The 12,448-nt window shown below is 49.0% G+C and overlaps 1 protein-coding gene across 5 annotated transcripts in view; it reads left to right on the plus strand.

Annotated features, from left to right (window-relative positions):
* Positions 1 to 12,448, plus strand: part of Adgrg3 (adhesion G protein-coupled receptor G3) — a 29,185-nt gene that overhangs the window by 15,656 nt on the left and 1,081 nt on the right. For 3 of the 5 annotated variants that reach the window (XM_013154984.2, XM_013154985.2, XM_013154983.2), the window contains 10 exons: positions 2,232 to 2,367; positions 3,944 to 4,090; positions 4,637 to 4,771; positions 5,237 to 5,276; positions 5,373 to 5,473; positions 5,629 to 5,741; positions 7,527 to 7,715; positions 8,506 to 8,786; positions 8,926 to 9,019; positions 9,717 to 9,991. In XM_013154984.2, the coding sequence (XP_013010438.2) occupies positions 2,232 to 2,367; positions 3,944 to 4,090; positions 4,637 to 4,771; positions 5,237 to 5,276; positions 5,373 to 5,473; positions 5,629 to 5,741; positions 7,527 to 7,715; positions 8,506 to 8,786; positions 8,926 to 9,019; positions 9,717 to 9,991 (1,511 nt within the window). Of the gene's footprint in view, positions 1 to 2,231; positions 2,368 to 3,943; positions 4,091 to 4,636; positions 4,772 to 5,236; positions 5,277 to 5,372; positions 5,474 to 5,628; positions 5,742 to 7,526; positions 7,716 to 8,505; positions 8,787 to 8,925; positions 9,020 to 9,716; positions 9,992 to 12,448 lie in introns of those variants that run through there. The other 2 variants (XM_013154987.2, XM_063247389.1) reach the window with 2 other exon arrangements.

Below are 12,448 nucleotides of genomic sequence, written 5' to 3' on the forward strand. Positions count from 1 at the left end.
TGAGCAACTGTACTAAATCAGGTGAGGAAAATGATACATAAGTGTCAACTTATTAATAATTCTACTGTACATCTATGCTTTGAATTTGTTGAACATCAGCTATCTTTCACAGCTGATATAATTTTTAAAGTATCCTGATGTGATTTAGAGCCTTTAAAATAAAGAGTGTGCTTCAAAAATTAAGAAGGATACAAAATGTAGATAAATATTTTATCACTTAGGGGTCCTTTGGGGTATCTGATAGAGCTGGAGGCCACAGACACACACAAGTCAGAGGGTACAGCCAAAGAGAGATATCCATGGGCCAGAGCTTTTCTTGGGGGCTCAGGGACTTATTCAAACGTTTCCCAAGGGAGTTTTAATTGGTGGTGTTGAGGGAGGTAGGCCTGAGTTCCAGTGAGTCACACTGGCTGAGACACAGCCACTGTGTCAGATCTGTATAGGCCATGCAGGGTGTGGGAGTCAGTGACTAGGTTGATCCTAGCTGACCCACAGCAATGGTCAGCAGGCACAAGTGTACAAGACAGCTTTCTGGATTAAACACGTGAAGAAACTTGGACATAGTGCAGACACTGGACACTGTGTCAAAGGTGAGCCTTGATTCTGGTATAGGAAATGTATAGGAAAGTCCAAATCAAAACAAATGCCCAAGCAATAGAAGATCATAAGAATTCACCACACCTAGATATTTTAAAGGTAAAGCTAGGATCAATTGGATTCTACTTCTGGCTGGCTTTCTTGTGTGTTTTCCATCCAAGCATATTTTGCAGATATTTGTCTGGCTTACTGTTCTGATTGTACAATATATCTTCTGTAATCTCTTTAGGGCTTACTTCCCCTCTTGGTAACTGTTACTATTCACAAATGATGACAAAATCAAAAGTTCTCTTTTTTGCCCTCATAGCTAATCTCTTCCCATAGTGGTAGTCTAGCTGTATCTCGTTTTGTTGCCTTTCCTTCTAGTACTACCTGAGCCCTCGCTTTTCAGGTGCTAGGAAAGCTGGACAGCAGTTCAGCCGGGCCCTGGGAAAAGGAATCTGATAGACATTGTGGTTTCAGCACCACGGAGAGCGCACCGAGCTTTCTTCAACTACCAAGGAACCGTTGTTACCTTTTGTGTTGTGTGTTTCGGGTATCAGCTGTACTTCCATGCAGTCAGTTCCTGCACTACTCAAAAGTTAGATTTCTAGTATTTAAATAGATGCACTAATGTGTGTGAAGAGAGTTTTCCCATATAAGAGCAAAGAGGACAAAAAGCACATGAAAAGATGCTCAACCTCACCGGACATTAGTGAAATACAAATCAAAACCACAGTGAGATGCCTCTGCACACCCACGAAGATGGGTACAATTAAAACAAGACAAAAAATGAAAACTGTAAGTGGTTACAAGGATGTGAAAAACTGGGACCTTCGTACTTCACAGGCGTGAGTGTGAAATGATGTAGCTGTTGTGGGAAAGTTTGGAGGCTCCTTAAGATGTTAGAAAAAGAATTATCACACGCAGCAACTCAGTTCCCATGTATATGCCCAAAAAAGTTTAAAATAAGTCTTCAAATAGAAGCTTGTACATGGATTTTCACAGCAGCCCTATTCACAATAGCCAAAAAGTGGGAAAGACCCAAATTGTCCATCAACAGGTGAATGCATAACCAAGATGTGGTGTATCCATGCAGTGAAATTGCATCCATCCAATAAAGAGAAATGAAACAATGCCACAGGCTTCAACATGATTGTACCTCACAAACATTATGCTAAGTACGAAAAAAACAGATATGAAAGGTCAGACATTATGCTTCCATTTATATGAAATATATGGAGTAGGAAAATTCATAGAATTCTAAACCAGATTTAATGTGTGTGCAAAGCTAGGAGAAGAGGGAAGGCTGACTGTATAGAAGTCATGGGGTTTCCTTTTGGAGTAGTGAAAATGTTTTGGAACTAGTTAGTGGTAATGGTTGCACAGCATTGCTTATGTACTTCTGCCACTGAATTGAATATTAAAACAGAAAATTCTACTGTATGTATTCTACCACAAAAAGAAAAAGACAGACACAAAAAATGCTCAGTAGCTAAATCTCTCAGGAACAACTTGGTTTCCAAGCTTCTTCCTCCTCCAGGGAGTTCAAGTTTTTGATGTCCTGGGTCAGGCCTTTCATTGCATCAGTTTGGTGAGTGGGTATCTCAGCCTTCAAGATGCTACCTCCCTGACCCTTACCACCTCCCTTGCAGGCACTGGCTGTACTATGAGTCCTATCTGGTGGAAAACTCAGTGGGGACTGTGGACAGGCCTTTTGTGAAGTCTCTAGTACAGGACATCAGCACTGACACCTCAGAAGACCTGCTCTTTTCTCTGAAGCGCTCTCAGGTGAAGACCTCCTCATGCCCATTGGCTGGCTCAGGTCCTGTGCTCATTTCTGAAAGTTCTATCCAGTACTGGTGCCCATTATGCTTAACCCTCCCAGATTCCATTCAGTAGAGCTTTGCCACCTTGTCAGTGGGTGCTAGTGAGTTAACTGCACATGCAGAACCTGGGCATTGGTGATTGAGGGTATAGACATGTAACCTGGGTGACGCATAAGAGGTAAGTGAGTTGTGATCAGGAGACCTAGGTTCGATCTAGTCTTGCCTTTCCCACACTACTCTAGGTATACTCTGGGAAACCCCTCTCCCTCTTTGTGTCCCAAAGTCCTTCTCTGTAAACTCAGCACACAGGCTCCTCCAAGTCGGAAATACCCAGGAGCTCTTCTGCCCAAGAAACCAAAGAAAAGGCACTAAAGACTAAACTCTGGAACTAAAGGCTAAACAAGAGGACCCTGCATCTACATTGGTCCAGATTCAATTCCCAGGTCTGCCCCTTATCAGCCATTGTGACTGGGGGCAAGTTACCTTTTCTGTGCCCCAGATTCCTCACATGATAAAGATATTGCCCACTTCTGAGATGACTGAGAGGATCAACTGAGTTAGTGCACAGAAATTCCTAGCACCATGAGGGCTCAGCAAGTCGCTAGCCTCCCTGGGAAAATGAACCCAAGGGTGGAAGTCCAGGCAGCCAGGCAAGCTGGTTATCATCAGGGGACTTGTACGCATGTCTGGAGAAGGGGAAATGGAAATGCAGTCCTTTCTCAATCCCTTACTGTATTAACCAGACAGCTGAGCCCACTGCCCGGGTGTGAACGGGCACCAGAAATCATCCACATGTCTTTTGATAAGGGCTGAGCCCAGAAAGAGAAAGCTGAACTATTCAGCTCTAACTCTTAGCTCCCCCCATTTCAGTGTGCACACAGGATGCCTTTGAGGCCAGGAGCAGGCAGGATCAGGATGCAGCTGCAGGAGACCCAAGGAGATGAGCAGCTGAACAAAACATGCTTTGTAATCACTGCTGCAGCTTATTTTAACATTTTGACTTTTCTTAGTTTTTAAAACACTTACTGTTGGATTTCACATTCCATGTGAATGTTCATGTCTATGTCATTTCCCTTGCTTAATTTTTTCTTAGTGACTTTGTTCTTTCCATTATTTTCAAGGCAGAAACCAGACACCACCACCATCAAGCCCCATGCTGACATGGGGGCTATCGGACCTTAACATCCAAAGCACAGCACAGTTGACCCTTCTGCAAACCGAGCTTGCCTGGGTGTCATCCCTCACAGCTAGTTCCAGCCTGGCAGGTGGCCAGCAAAGCACATAATTAGCTCCATTTTCCACATTGGGAAAGTGGAGTCCATATGTGCTGTCACTAGTCCCTGTGTCCACTGCCTGTGAGGAGCAGTCTGGCCTGAGCTCCTGCCTCTCAGAGCTACCAGTGCCCAGGTGCTGCGTGTTCAGCCAGCTGCCTCCTGCCTCCTTCAGCCAGTTTCCTGTCTCAGCTGGGGCAGTGGCAGGACCTGTGTTGAAGCAAAGAATCTTTGGGTAAAAACGGGAGCCCCTGGGTCTGGTTGCAGATCCCAAGGCAGGTGATGAAGGATGAGGAGAAGCCCTCCGACAGACTCTGGTTTCCCAAGAGCTTCTTTGGATCCTTGCCAGGCAACAGGCCAATGGTGCGCTTGGCTATAACTGTTCTAGACATCGGTTCAGGAAACGTCTTCAAGGTGAGGAGAGGCCACTGGGGACTCAGAAGTTGTGAGGTTCAGTGCTAGTTTTTTCAGGGCTCCATAACCAAGGGCCCCTGCCGGGGACCCTGGATCAGTGGGGAGGGAGTAGGTGGTGCTGAACCTCCAAGAGTGTCTCCAAGTGGCCCGATCACTCCAGAGCTGGCTCTGCAGTCTATTTCCTGCAGGCCCAGGATATGCATGTGCCTGTGGACGTGGAGGTTCCCTCTGCTCCATCTCTAAGATGGCCCTATCCCTTGGCCCTGCAATTCAGAGGGCAGAGGAGCACTGGAGATCAGCAATGCAGCACTGTCAGGAACTTGGCTTTGCGACCAGTCTGTAGCACAGGGCCTGGGTCACCCCAAGTGGGAGACTCGAGAGAGTAGCAGGAAGAAGACTGCCCTACATTCCCATGGCCCTTTGATCCCCTAGCCTCCAACTTTGCCTTCAGGCAAGGGTCACAGGTCCTGGAGGTTCCTGGACTGCCGACCAGAGTGGGTTGATTCACCCCTTCCTGCAGCCTGGCCTTTCTATCTCCCCTTACAGGGCCCCAGGCTCCTCCAGGAGGAGGGTAGCAGTGTGCTGAACAACCATGTGGTGGGCTTGAGTGTGGGCCAAATGCCTGTCACTGGGCTGTCGGAACCTCTGGAGATCACCCTCTCCCACCCTCGTCACCCTTCTGTGAGTCACCACTCCAAGGCTTGACAGTCGCTGTAAGGCAGACAGACACGTGAAGTAGACACACGTGGGAACTTGTGCCCTCTTCCTTTCCACATCCACCAGGGGAGGCCACTAGAGCCATCTGCACAGTTGTGCCTGGGGACACAGCCTATCTAGGTCATGTGTGCCTACGCACTCACAAACACTCCTGTGTTCACAGAAGTGTAGATGAGAACTCAAGAAACCCACCTGTGTGCACACAGCGTGCACACCCACCTGGCTAACATGCACTGGCATGCAAACTGGCCTGGAGTCCCTCCAAAGTCCAAAGTCACTGCTCCATGCCATGTTAGCATCCTCGCATACCAGTCCAGGGTACTTTGGTCTGTGTGGCTGGTTTTCCTATGCAGCCCACAGGAGAGTGGTCTAGGGTAGGCCACCCTGTCTCTGCTCGCCTCCACTGAGACTCTCACTTTCTGGTTTCAGAACATGACCCTCACCTGTGTGTTCTGGGATGTGACTAAAGGTAGGGCCTGGAGGACCTCTCTGGGGCAGACAGGAGGGGGGTATGGGCTTCGGGTGACCCCCTCTCTTCCTTCCTCTATGTCCCTCTTCTGTCCAGGGCCCACAGGAGACTGGGCCTCCAGGGGCTGCTCCACCCAGCTGGGAGCTGAGCAGACTGTGTGCCGCTGTGACCACCTGACCTTCTTCGCCCTGCTGCTGGTGACGCCCCCCCCCCCCCCCCGCCGCCTGATCCCAGGAGTCCTGCAGGCTCCCAGTCCCTACCCCGGGTGGGGTTCCCTGTTAAGGCCAGAGCCTTTGGGGTGCTTGGGCCTGTCTCCCAGCTGATGTGGCCCCAACTCGGGGATCATCCACAGAGGCCAATGTTGGACAGGGCCACCGTGGCGATCCTTACACGCATCTCCCAGGCAGGCTGCGGGGCGTCCATGATATTCCTCACTTTCACCATCGTTCTCTACATCACTCTCAGGTGGGTGACTCCAACTCCACTCCACACTCTCCTCTGTACTCCCTCTTGTATACTCTTGTCCCTAACCTAGCCTCATCTGAAAATGAAAAATTCTGTACTCCCTTCTGTACACTCTCTTCACTCCATATCTCCTCTCTGAACAAGCAGGGTTGGAGGTTGAAATGTGTAAGGGATGTTTTGTTGTAAGTGACAGAAATCCAACCCAGTCTGGCTTACCATGGTAGGGCATATGTGTCTCATGCAACTGAAAAAGCCAAGGTGTATGGACTTCAGGCAGGGTTGGATCCAGGGCCTCAGAAGGACCTCGTCTCCACCTTTCATGGCTTTGTCCTCTCCTCTGCCAGTCATGTCAAGCTGCTTCCCACTCAGGCCTTTAGGAAACCCAGCCCTCCCCACACACAGCTCTTTAGATGCTCACGAGGAAATATAACCATAAGATCGAGCTCTCTTTTATTCAAAAATTTATTTTTAAATAATTATATAAGAAGCGATAATTGCAAAACAGCACAGAATCCCTTCTCCTACACACCACCCTCCCCCAGTGGTGACATCTTAACATAACATAGTGCAGTATGAAAACCAGGATGTTGACAGTGACATAGTCTGCTGACTAGAATATAGGTCTCTTAAGGTTTTCATTATTTTAAATATATGTTCCTGTGTGTGTGTCTTTGTGTGTGTCTGACACTAGTAGGGATATAATTTGTAGGGCCCAGCCCAAAATAAAAATACATGACCTCTTGTACAAATATTATGCAGGCCAGGTACAGTGGTACACACCTGTAATCCCAGTACTTGGTAGGCTAAGGCGGGAGGATTGTGAGTTTGAGCTCAAACTGGCTATATAGGAAGTTGAAGGCCAACCTGGATTACATTGTAAGACCCTGTCTCAAAAATCAGCAACAAACTAGATTACACCTGTAATCCCAGATTTCTGGGAGGCTGAGGCTGGAGGACGGCAAGTTTGAGTCACTGGGCAACTTAGTGAGTTAGTGAAACCTCATCTGAAAATGAAAAATAAAAAAGCCTGGGAATGTAGCTCAGTGTGAAGGTCCTGGGTTTAATTCCCAGGACTACAAAACAGTAACAACAGCAAAATTATTGAGAATGTCATGATGGTGGTGGCGAAGTATTACCCAAGACTGAGGCTCTGGTAACCCCTGCAGAGGTCATGCATCCACAATACTGGTCCATTCTGTGCATGCGTGTATGTGTGCACACGTGTGTGTGTGTTTGTGTGTGTGTGCGTGTGTGCGTGTGTGTGTGTGTCCCCGAGCAGCTGATCCATGCACACAGCAGAGTCCAGCTTTATGGCTGTGGTGGAACCAGCCTGTGCCCGCAGCCATGTGGTCAGGGAAGGGAAGGAGTGCACTGCTATTGGCCACACCTGGCCAGGTGCCCGCTCTTGGAGTGGAACTGGTACGGGACAGACCGCCGCCGCCTCCCTGTGTGCCTCATGGCTGCAGGTGGGAAGGGTGTTCTTCAAGGTCACCTGGGGCTGTATCAGAAGTGAGGAGCAGGTAAGGAGAGACAGGAATAGCAGTAAGCACTGTCCCCTTGCTCTCCTGAGCCCCGTCCTTGGCTCAAGAGCCCCAGGATCTGAGAATCCTGTCCCCCACCTAGCCTGCCTTGCCTCTGCTCCTGCAGCCCCAGCTCACCATTCTCAGTGTGGAGCAGCAATCTGGTCCCTGTCTTCCAGTCTGAGGCTCCCCTCTGCCCCCTCTGTGCCTCTGTCATAGTATGGCACTGGGCTGCAGCCCCATGAGCCCACCCACCCCACCACAGGCCAGCACCCTGGAGTGAGTGGTATCGCCCCACCCTCCCCACTCTGAGCCCTGGCCTACGACACTGTCCCCACCCCCAACAAGCTGAGCACCACTTGCCAACTGGCTGCGTTGCTGGACCCTGTGAACTGGGCTTGGAGCACCAGGAGGAAATGTCACCAGCTCCCAAGGGTGGGGGCTGGCATCTCAGGTGAGGGCAACATTGTCCCTTAGGATACTTTAGACTACTTGGGGCTCCCATCACTTAATGAGAGCCCTGTGGGACCTCATTTTCAAGGAATCTAGAGGGAGGGGTCCATGGAGGAGGGGGAGGCAAGACCTGCTAGGAAGTCCTGGGCAGAGAGGTGGCCCGAGGCTCTGTGACTCTTGAAGTTCCTGTCCCTCTCTGACCCTGTCTTCCTACTACATCCAAGGCCTCACCCATCCATCCTGTGCCCACCCATTCATCCAACCAATGAACCCAGGGCTCTCCGGCCCACTATGCTGGGGCCCTGAGTGCTCAGAAAGAATATAGCAAGGGAAGACTGTGGGTCCCACTGCACTGCTGGGAACATACAAGTCTATCTGGGCTCTGGGCCATTTGATAGAGCCTCCTATGAAGAAATCATCCCTGGGGGTTTTGAAGGTGGTGTAGGTGTTGGGCGGGCCAAGAAAGGACAGAGTCAAGAAGAAGCAGGCTAAGGTGTCAGGGCAGAGGGAAGGCTGAGCCATGTCTGGGAGGCATAAGAAAGCCAAAGGCACTGAGGAAATGACAGCCTAATACATGGAGTCAAGCCTTGATCTTGGCAGGACTGGACCCACAAAGGTCAGAGGAAGCTTCTAGACTTGAACCTGAGAGCACACATGTGGGCTTCTGGCAATGGCAGAAGCTGGAAGATCTGGCAGTGGGGCTGCTGGGTGGAACGGAGAGTGGTGTGGGTGGACGGGATGCCCCACTGAGCTGTGGCTCCTGGGGCCCCCACTGGCCCTTCTCGCCCCAGGCTCTCTCTGCAGAGGTTCAAGTCGGAAGACGCTCCCAAGATCCACTTGTCCCTAAGCTGTAGCCTGTTCCTGCTGAACCTCGCCTTCTTGATCAGTGTGGGGAGCGGTTCACAGGGGTCCAGTGCCACCTGCTGGGTCCGGGCTGCTGTGTTCCACTACTTCCTGCTCTGCACCTTCACCTGGATGGGCCTGGAAGCCTTGCATCTCTACCTGCTGTCCATCAGGGTCTTCAACACCTACTTCGGCCACTACTTCCTGAAGCTGAGCCTGGCCGGCTGGGGTGGGTATTATCTAGGCAGCAGAAGGGGGCCTCTCAGATCAGCCCTGTGCTTATCTGAGGAATGGGCAGCTGGAGGAGATTTGGAAGTGGATGTGCCCAGGACTCCCTGGTAATGCCCACTTGTTCTCCTTGTGCCCAGGTCTGCCCACCCTAGTAGTCATTGGTATGGGGAGTGCCGGTAGCTATGGCGTTTATGCTATCCGTGACCAGGAGAACCGCACAGCACTGGAGCTGTGAGTGGTGGCCTTGGGAGCAGGGTGACACCAGGCTCACACCCTGGGGCTGGAGGGAGGTGGGGGAAGAGGGTGTCCTAGGAAGAGAGAACAATCTTCAAATCTGCCTAGCTTTGGGAACAGGAAGTGAAGTGGGAGAGGGCCCAGGAAGGAGGAGGCAAAATAAAAAATGTGACTCCCTCCCCATGCCCAGCACTTAGCCTGGTGAATGAGGATGGGCTGGATTTCAGGTGCTCTTTAGTGGAGCACAATCTGCCCAACAACTCCAGCAGCCCAGTCTCTCCCCTGACTGCTAGTGAGCCTGGCTGCCATCTCCTCATCTATACAATAGGGAGGACTGCGGTGGATTGGAAGTCACATGTCCATCTAAGGGACTGCTGGTCACTGTCAAGAGAAGCAGAGATCTGTGTGTTTATGTCAAGCATTCTGACTTACAATGTAGCTACTAATTTGGGATTTTTACAACATGATGTGGAGCAAATGAAACACCATTCTGGGGTTGATTCAGCCCTTTTCACCTGTTGTCTACAGAGCCACCAGGCTGGTTCCTTGCCCAGGGAAAGAGAAGGGGCAGATGGGTGGAAATGGTGAAAAGGCATCTTCTTGACCACAAAAGATCAGCCAGGGAGACTTCCTGGGGCTTGTTGTTGGGGGGGGTGGTCTTCTCCCAATCCCAGTGGTCATCCACTTCTTCCAGGTGTTGGATCCAGAAAGAACCTGCCCTCTATGTCACTGTCCATGGCTACTTCCTCATCACCTTCCTCTTTGGTGCTGTGGTGCTGGCCCTGGTAGCCTGGAAGATCTTTACTCTGCCCAGTGTAACAGCGAACAAGCAGCAGGGACAGAACTGGAAGGCTGTTATCACCGTGCTGGGCCTCTCAAGTCTGGTGGGCATGACCTGGGGGCTGGCCATCCTCACACCACTAGGCCTGTCCACCATTTATATATTTGCCTTCTTCAACTCCCTACAAGGTGAGGCTCTTGGGTCAGGAGGGCCATGGGCTGCCTGTCTGCACCAGGGGCTGGGAAGTGAGGAAGAGGGTTTTGCAACAAACAGGATTCCACAGAGGGTAGTGCCAATTGGAGGTACTGATTTCCCCAGGTCTCCCTTAGGACCTGGGGCAAGTGTATCAGATTCACAGAAGTTGGTACCAGAATCGGGAAAAACCACCCAAACCAAAACATACTGTTCTCTTCTCTTTTGTTTTGAAGCTGCGTGCTGTTCTCATTGGGTGTCTGTGGAAACGCCTTCATTCTCTTGCTCTTGCCCATTGCTGCCATGGCCCCACGTGGCTGTCCAACATGGCTGCCTCTTTATGATCTGCAAGTCAGCTGACCATTTCTGGTCCAATCAGATGTGATCAGGATGGAAAGTTCATGTGACTTGATGTCCAGATGGCAAGGATGGGGTCTCTAAAGAGATTGTTATATCTATTCCCTAGCCCAGCTCCTCCTTCCTCTGAGAGCCCAGGAAAGTAAGAGTCCAGAGAGTGGTTCACAGTTTCTTTCCAACAACTTGATCCTTGTTCACACACAAACAGCTCAAAAAAGCACACTACCTGACTGTGAGGGTAACAGGTGAGAAGGGGATGACAAGAGTCATCTTGTCTGAGCCATTGGTAGGAACTCAGCCAGCCTAGATGCAAACTCACAAATAACGCCAGGGCTGGCCTCAGAGCCTCCATGACACTGTGTGCTTGGCGGTTGGGGCCAGGTGGATATGGATTAGAGTCCCAGCAGCACCCACCCCTCCAGCAATTATTCAACACCTCCAATCCTCAATTCTCTTTCCTTTTTTTCCCTCTCGTGCTGGGGATCAAACCCAGGCCTGTAAATATTCGAGGTAAGCACTCTCAACTGAGCCACATCCCCAGCTCTTCTTCATCTCTAGTCATCTCAATTCTTACCTCTCCAGATTTCAAAATAAATTAGGGACTGGGGATTTAGCTCAGTGGCATAAGCGCCTGCCTTGCAAGCAGGCAGTTGTGAGTTCAATCCCTGTACCGATAAAAACGAAAAAAGACAAAAATAAAAAATAAATAAATAACTAATTATACATGTGTGGGACCTAGCAGGTCTTTGGTATATGGGAATTATATTAATAGCAATAGAAATGATTATTTTGGGATCATCTGAGGCTGGTTCCACCTCAAGAATCCTGAGTCCATGCCTGGAAAGTTCCATTGGTTAAGGACTGGGGAGAGATATATCTTGAAATTATAGATTATATCATTATTCTTTTTTTTTTTTTTTGTCTTTTTGAGACAGGGTCTCTCTATGCAGTTCAGGCTGGCCTTGAGCTCACTTTGTAGCCCAGGCTGGTCTCGAACTCACAACGATCCTTCTGCCTCAGTCTCCTGGGTGCTGGAATTATAGACATGTACCACCATGTCCTGTTTAGATCATTATTCTTGCAGAAGTCACTTTAATATTTTAGTCTGCATGAGTCACTGTATTTAGTTAAGCTTCAGCTGAGTCTGGATTATTTGCTATTTCTAGCTTCTTCCCAACAGAACCCTGGGTACACTTTAACTGTCCATGGGACACTTCTCAATATTGTTGTTGTATAGCATTTTAGTTATGCATTTCCTTTAAATGCACATGTATTCTTTCTCATTCAATGTCTTTGTTTTCTCTAATTTCTTGCATCCCACACCCTTCCTCTTCTTGCTGAAATGCATCCTGTAGTAATCACTTATAAAGGAACAGTAGAAAAGCCCACTGCAGTAACGGTGATTGTTTTGTATGTCCAAAATTTCCTTTTCTTTTCTGCAATAGGTGTATGAGGTTACATTGACAAAAAGCTGATGTGTGTGTGTGTTTTTTAAACATAAAAAATAGCAACAAAAACACATTGTCATTAATCCACCACAAAATACTTCCCCCTCACTTTGAGCATCCTTATCCCGTCATTCTTGCCACTTTCAGGCTTTACTTGAGCTGCTAGGGCCGCTTGAAGTCCTGAATCAATTCAACATGTTTCCCTTGCATGGCCACTTTGACTAGAGAAAGCCCAGCAGTCACACGGTGCCAGGCCCGCTGAATCAGGTGCACAAGGACTCCCATGCTTTCTGCGAGCCTGCCTTCCCATCGGCTGGCACTCAGCAGCGGCATGCCTTGTATTCTGATCACACTTCAAAAAGACAAGCACAAGAGAACACCCAGAGCTGCTCTGAAGTGGCAGGAATGAAGAGACGTGTATTCAGAGCAGAGGATTATTTAGCTGAGGAATTCATGGCAATGTGTCTTTTACTGCAATATATTTTTAAAAATTTAAATGTTAACCTTATTTTTGATCACTCTTACAGGTATGTATTTTATTTCAAAGTCCTATTTTATTTCAAGGTCTGTGTTTTTCATTTCCAAGATTTCTTTTCCGTTCTTTTATAGGAGTGAGTTTTATTTTTGCCTGAATTTTTTCTAAGTCTT

This window comes from Cavia porcellus, unplaced genomic scaffold (assembly GCF_034190915.1).
Source record: "Cavia porcellus strain 051 isolate PalLab524CR breed Dunkin Hartley unplaced genomic scaffold, mCavPor4.1 scaffold_4, whole genome shotgun sequence".
NCBI classification, from domain to species: Eukaryota; Metazoa; Chordata; class Mammalia; order Rodentia; family Caviidae; genus Cavia; species Cavia porcellus.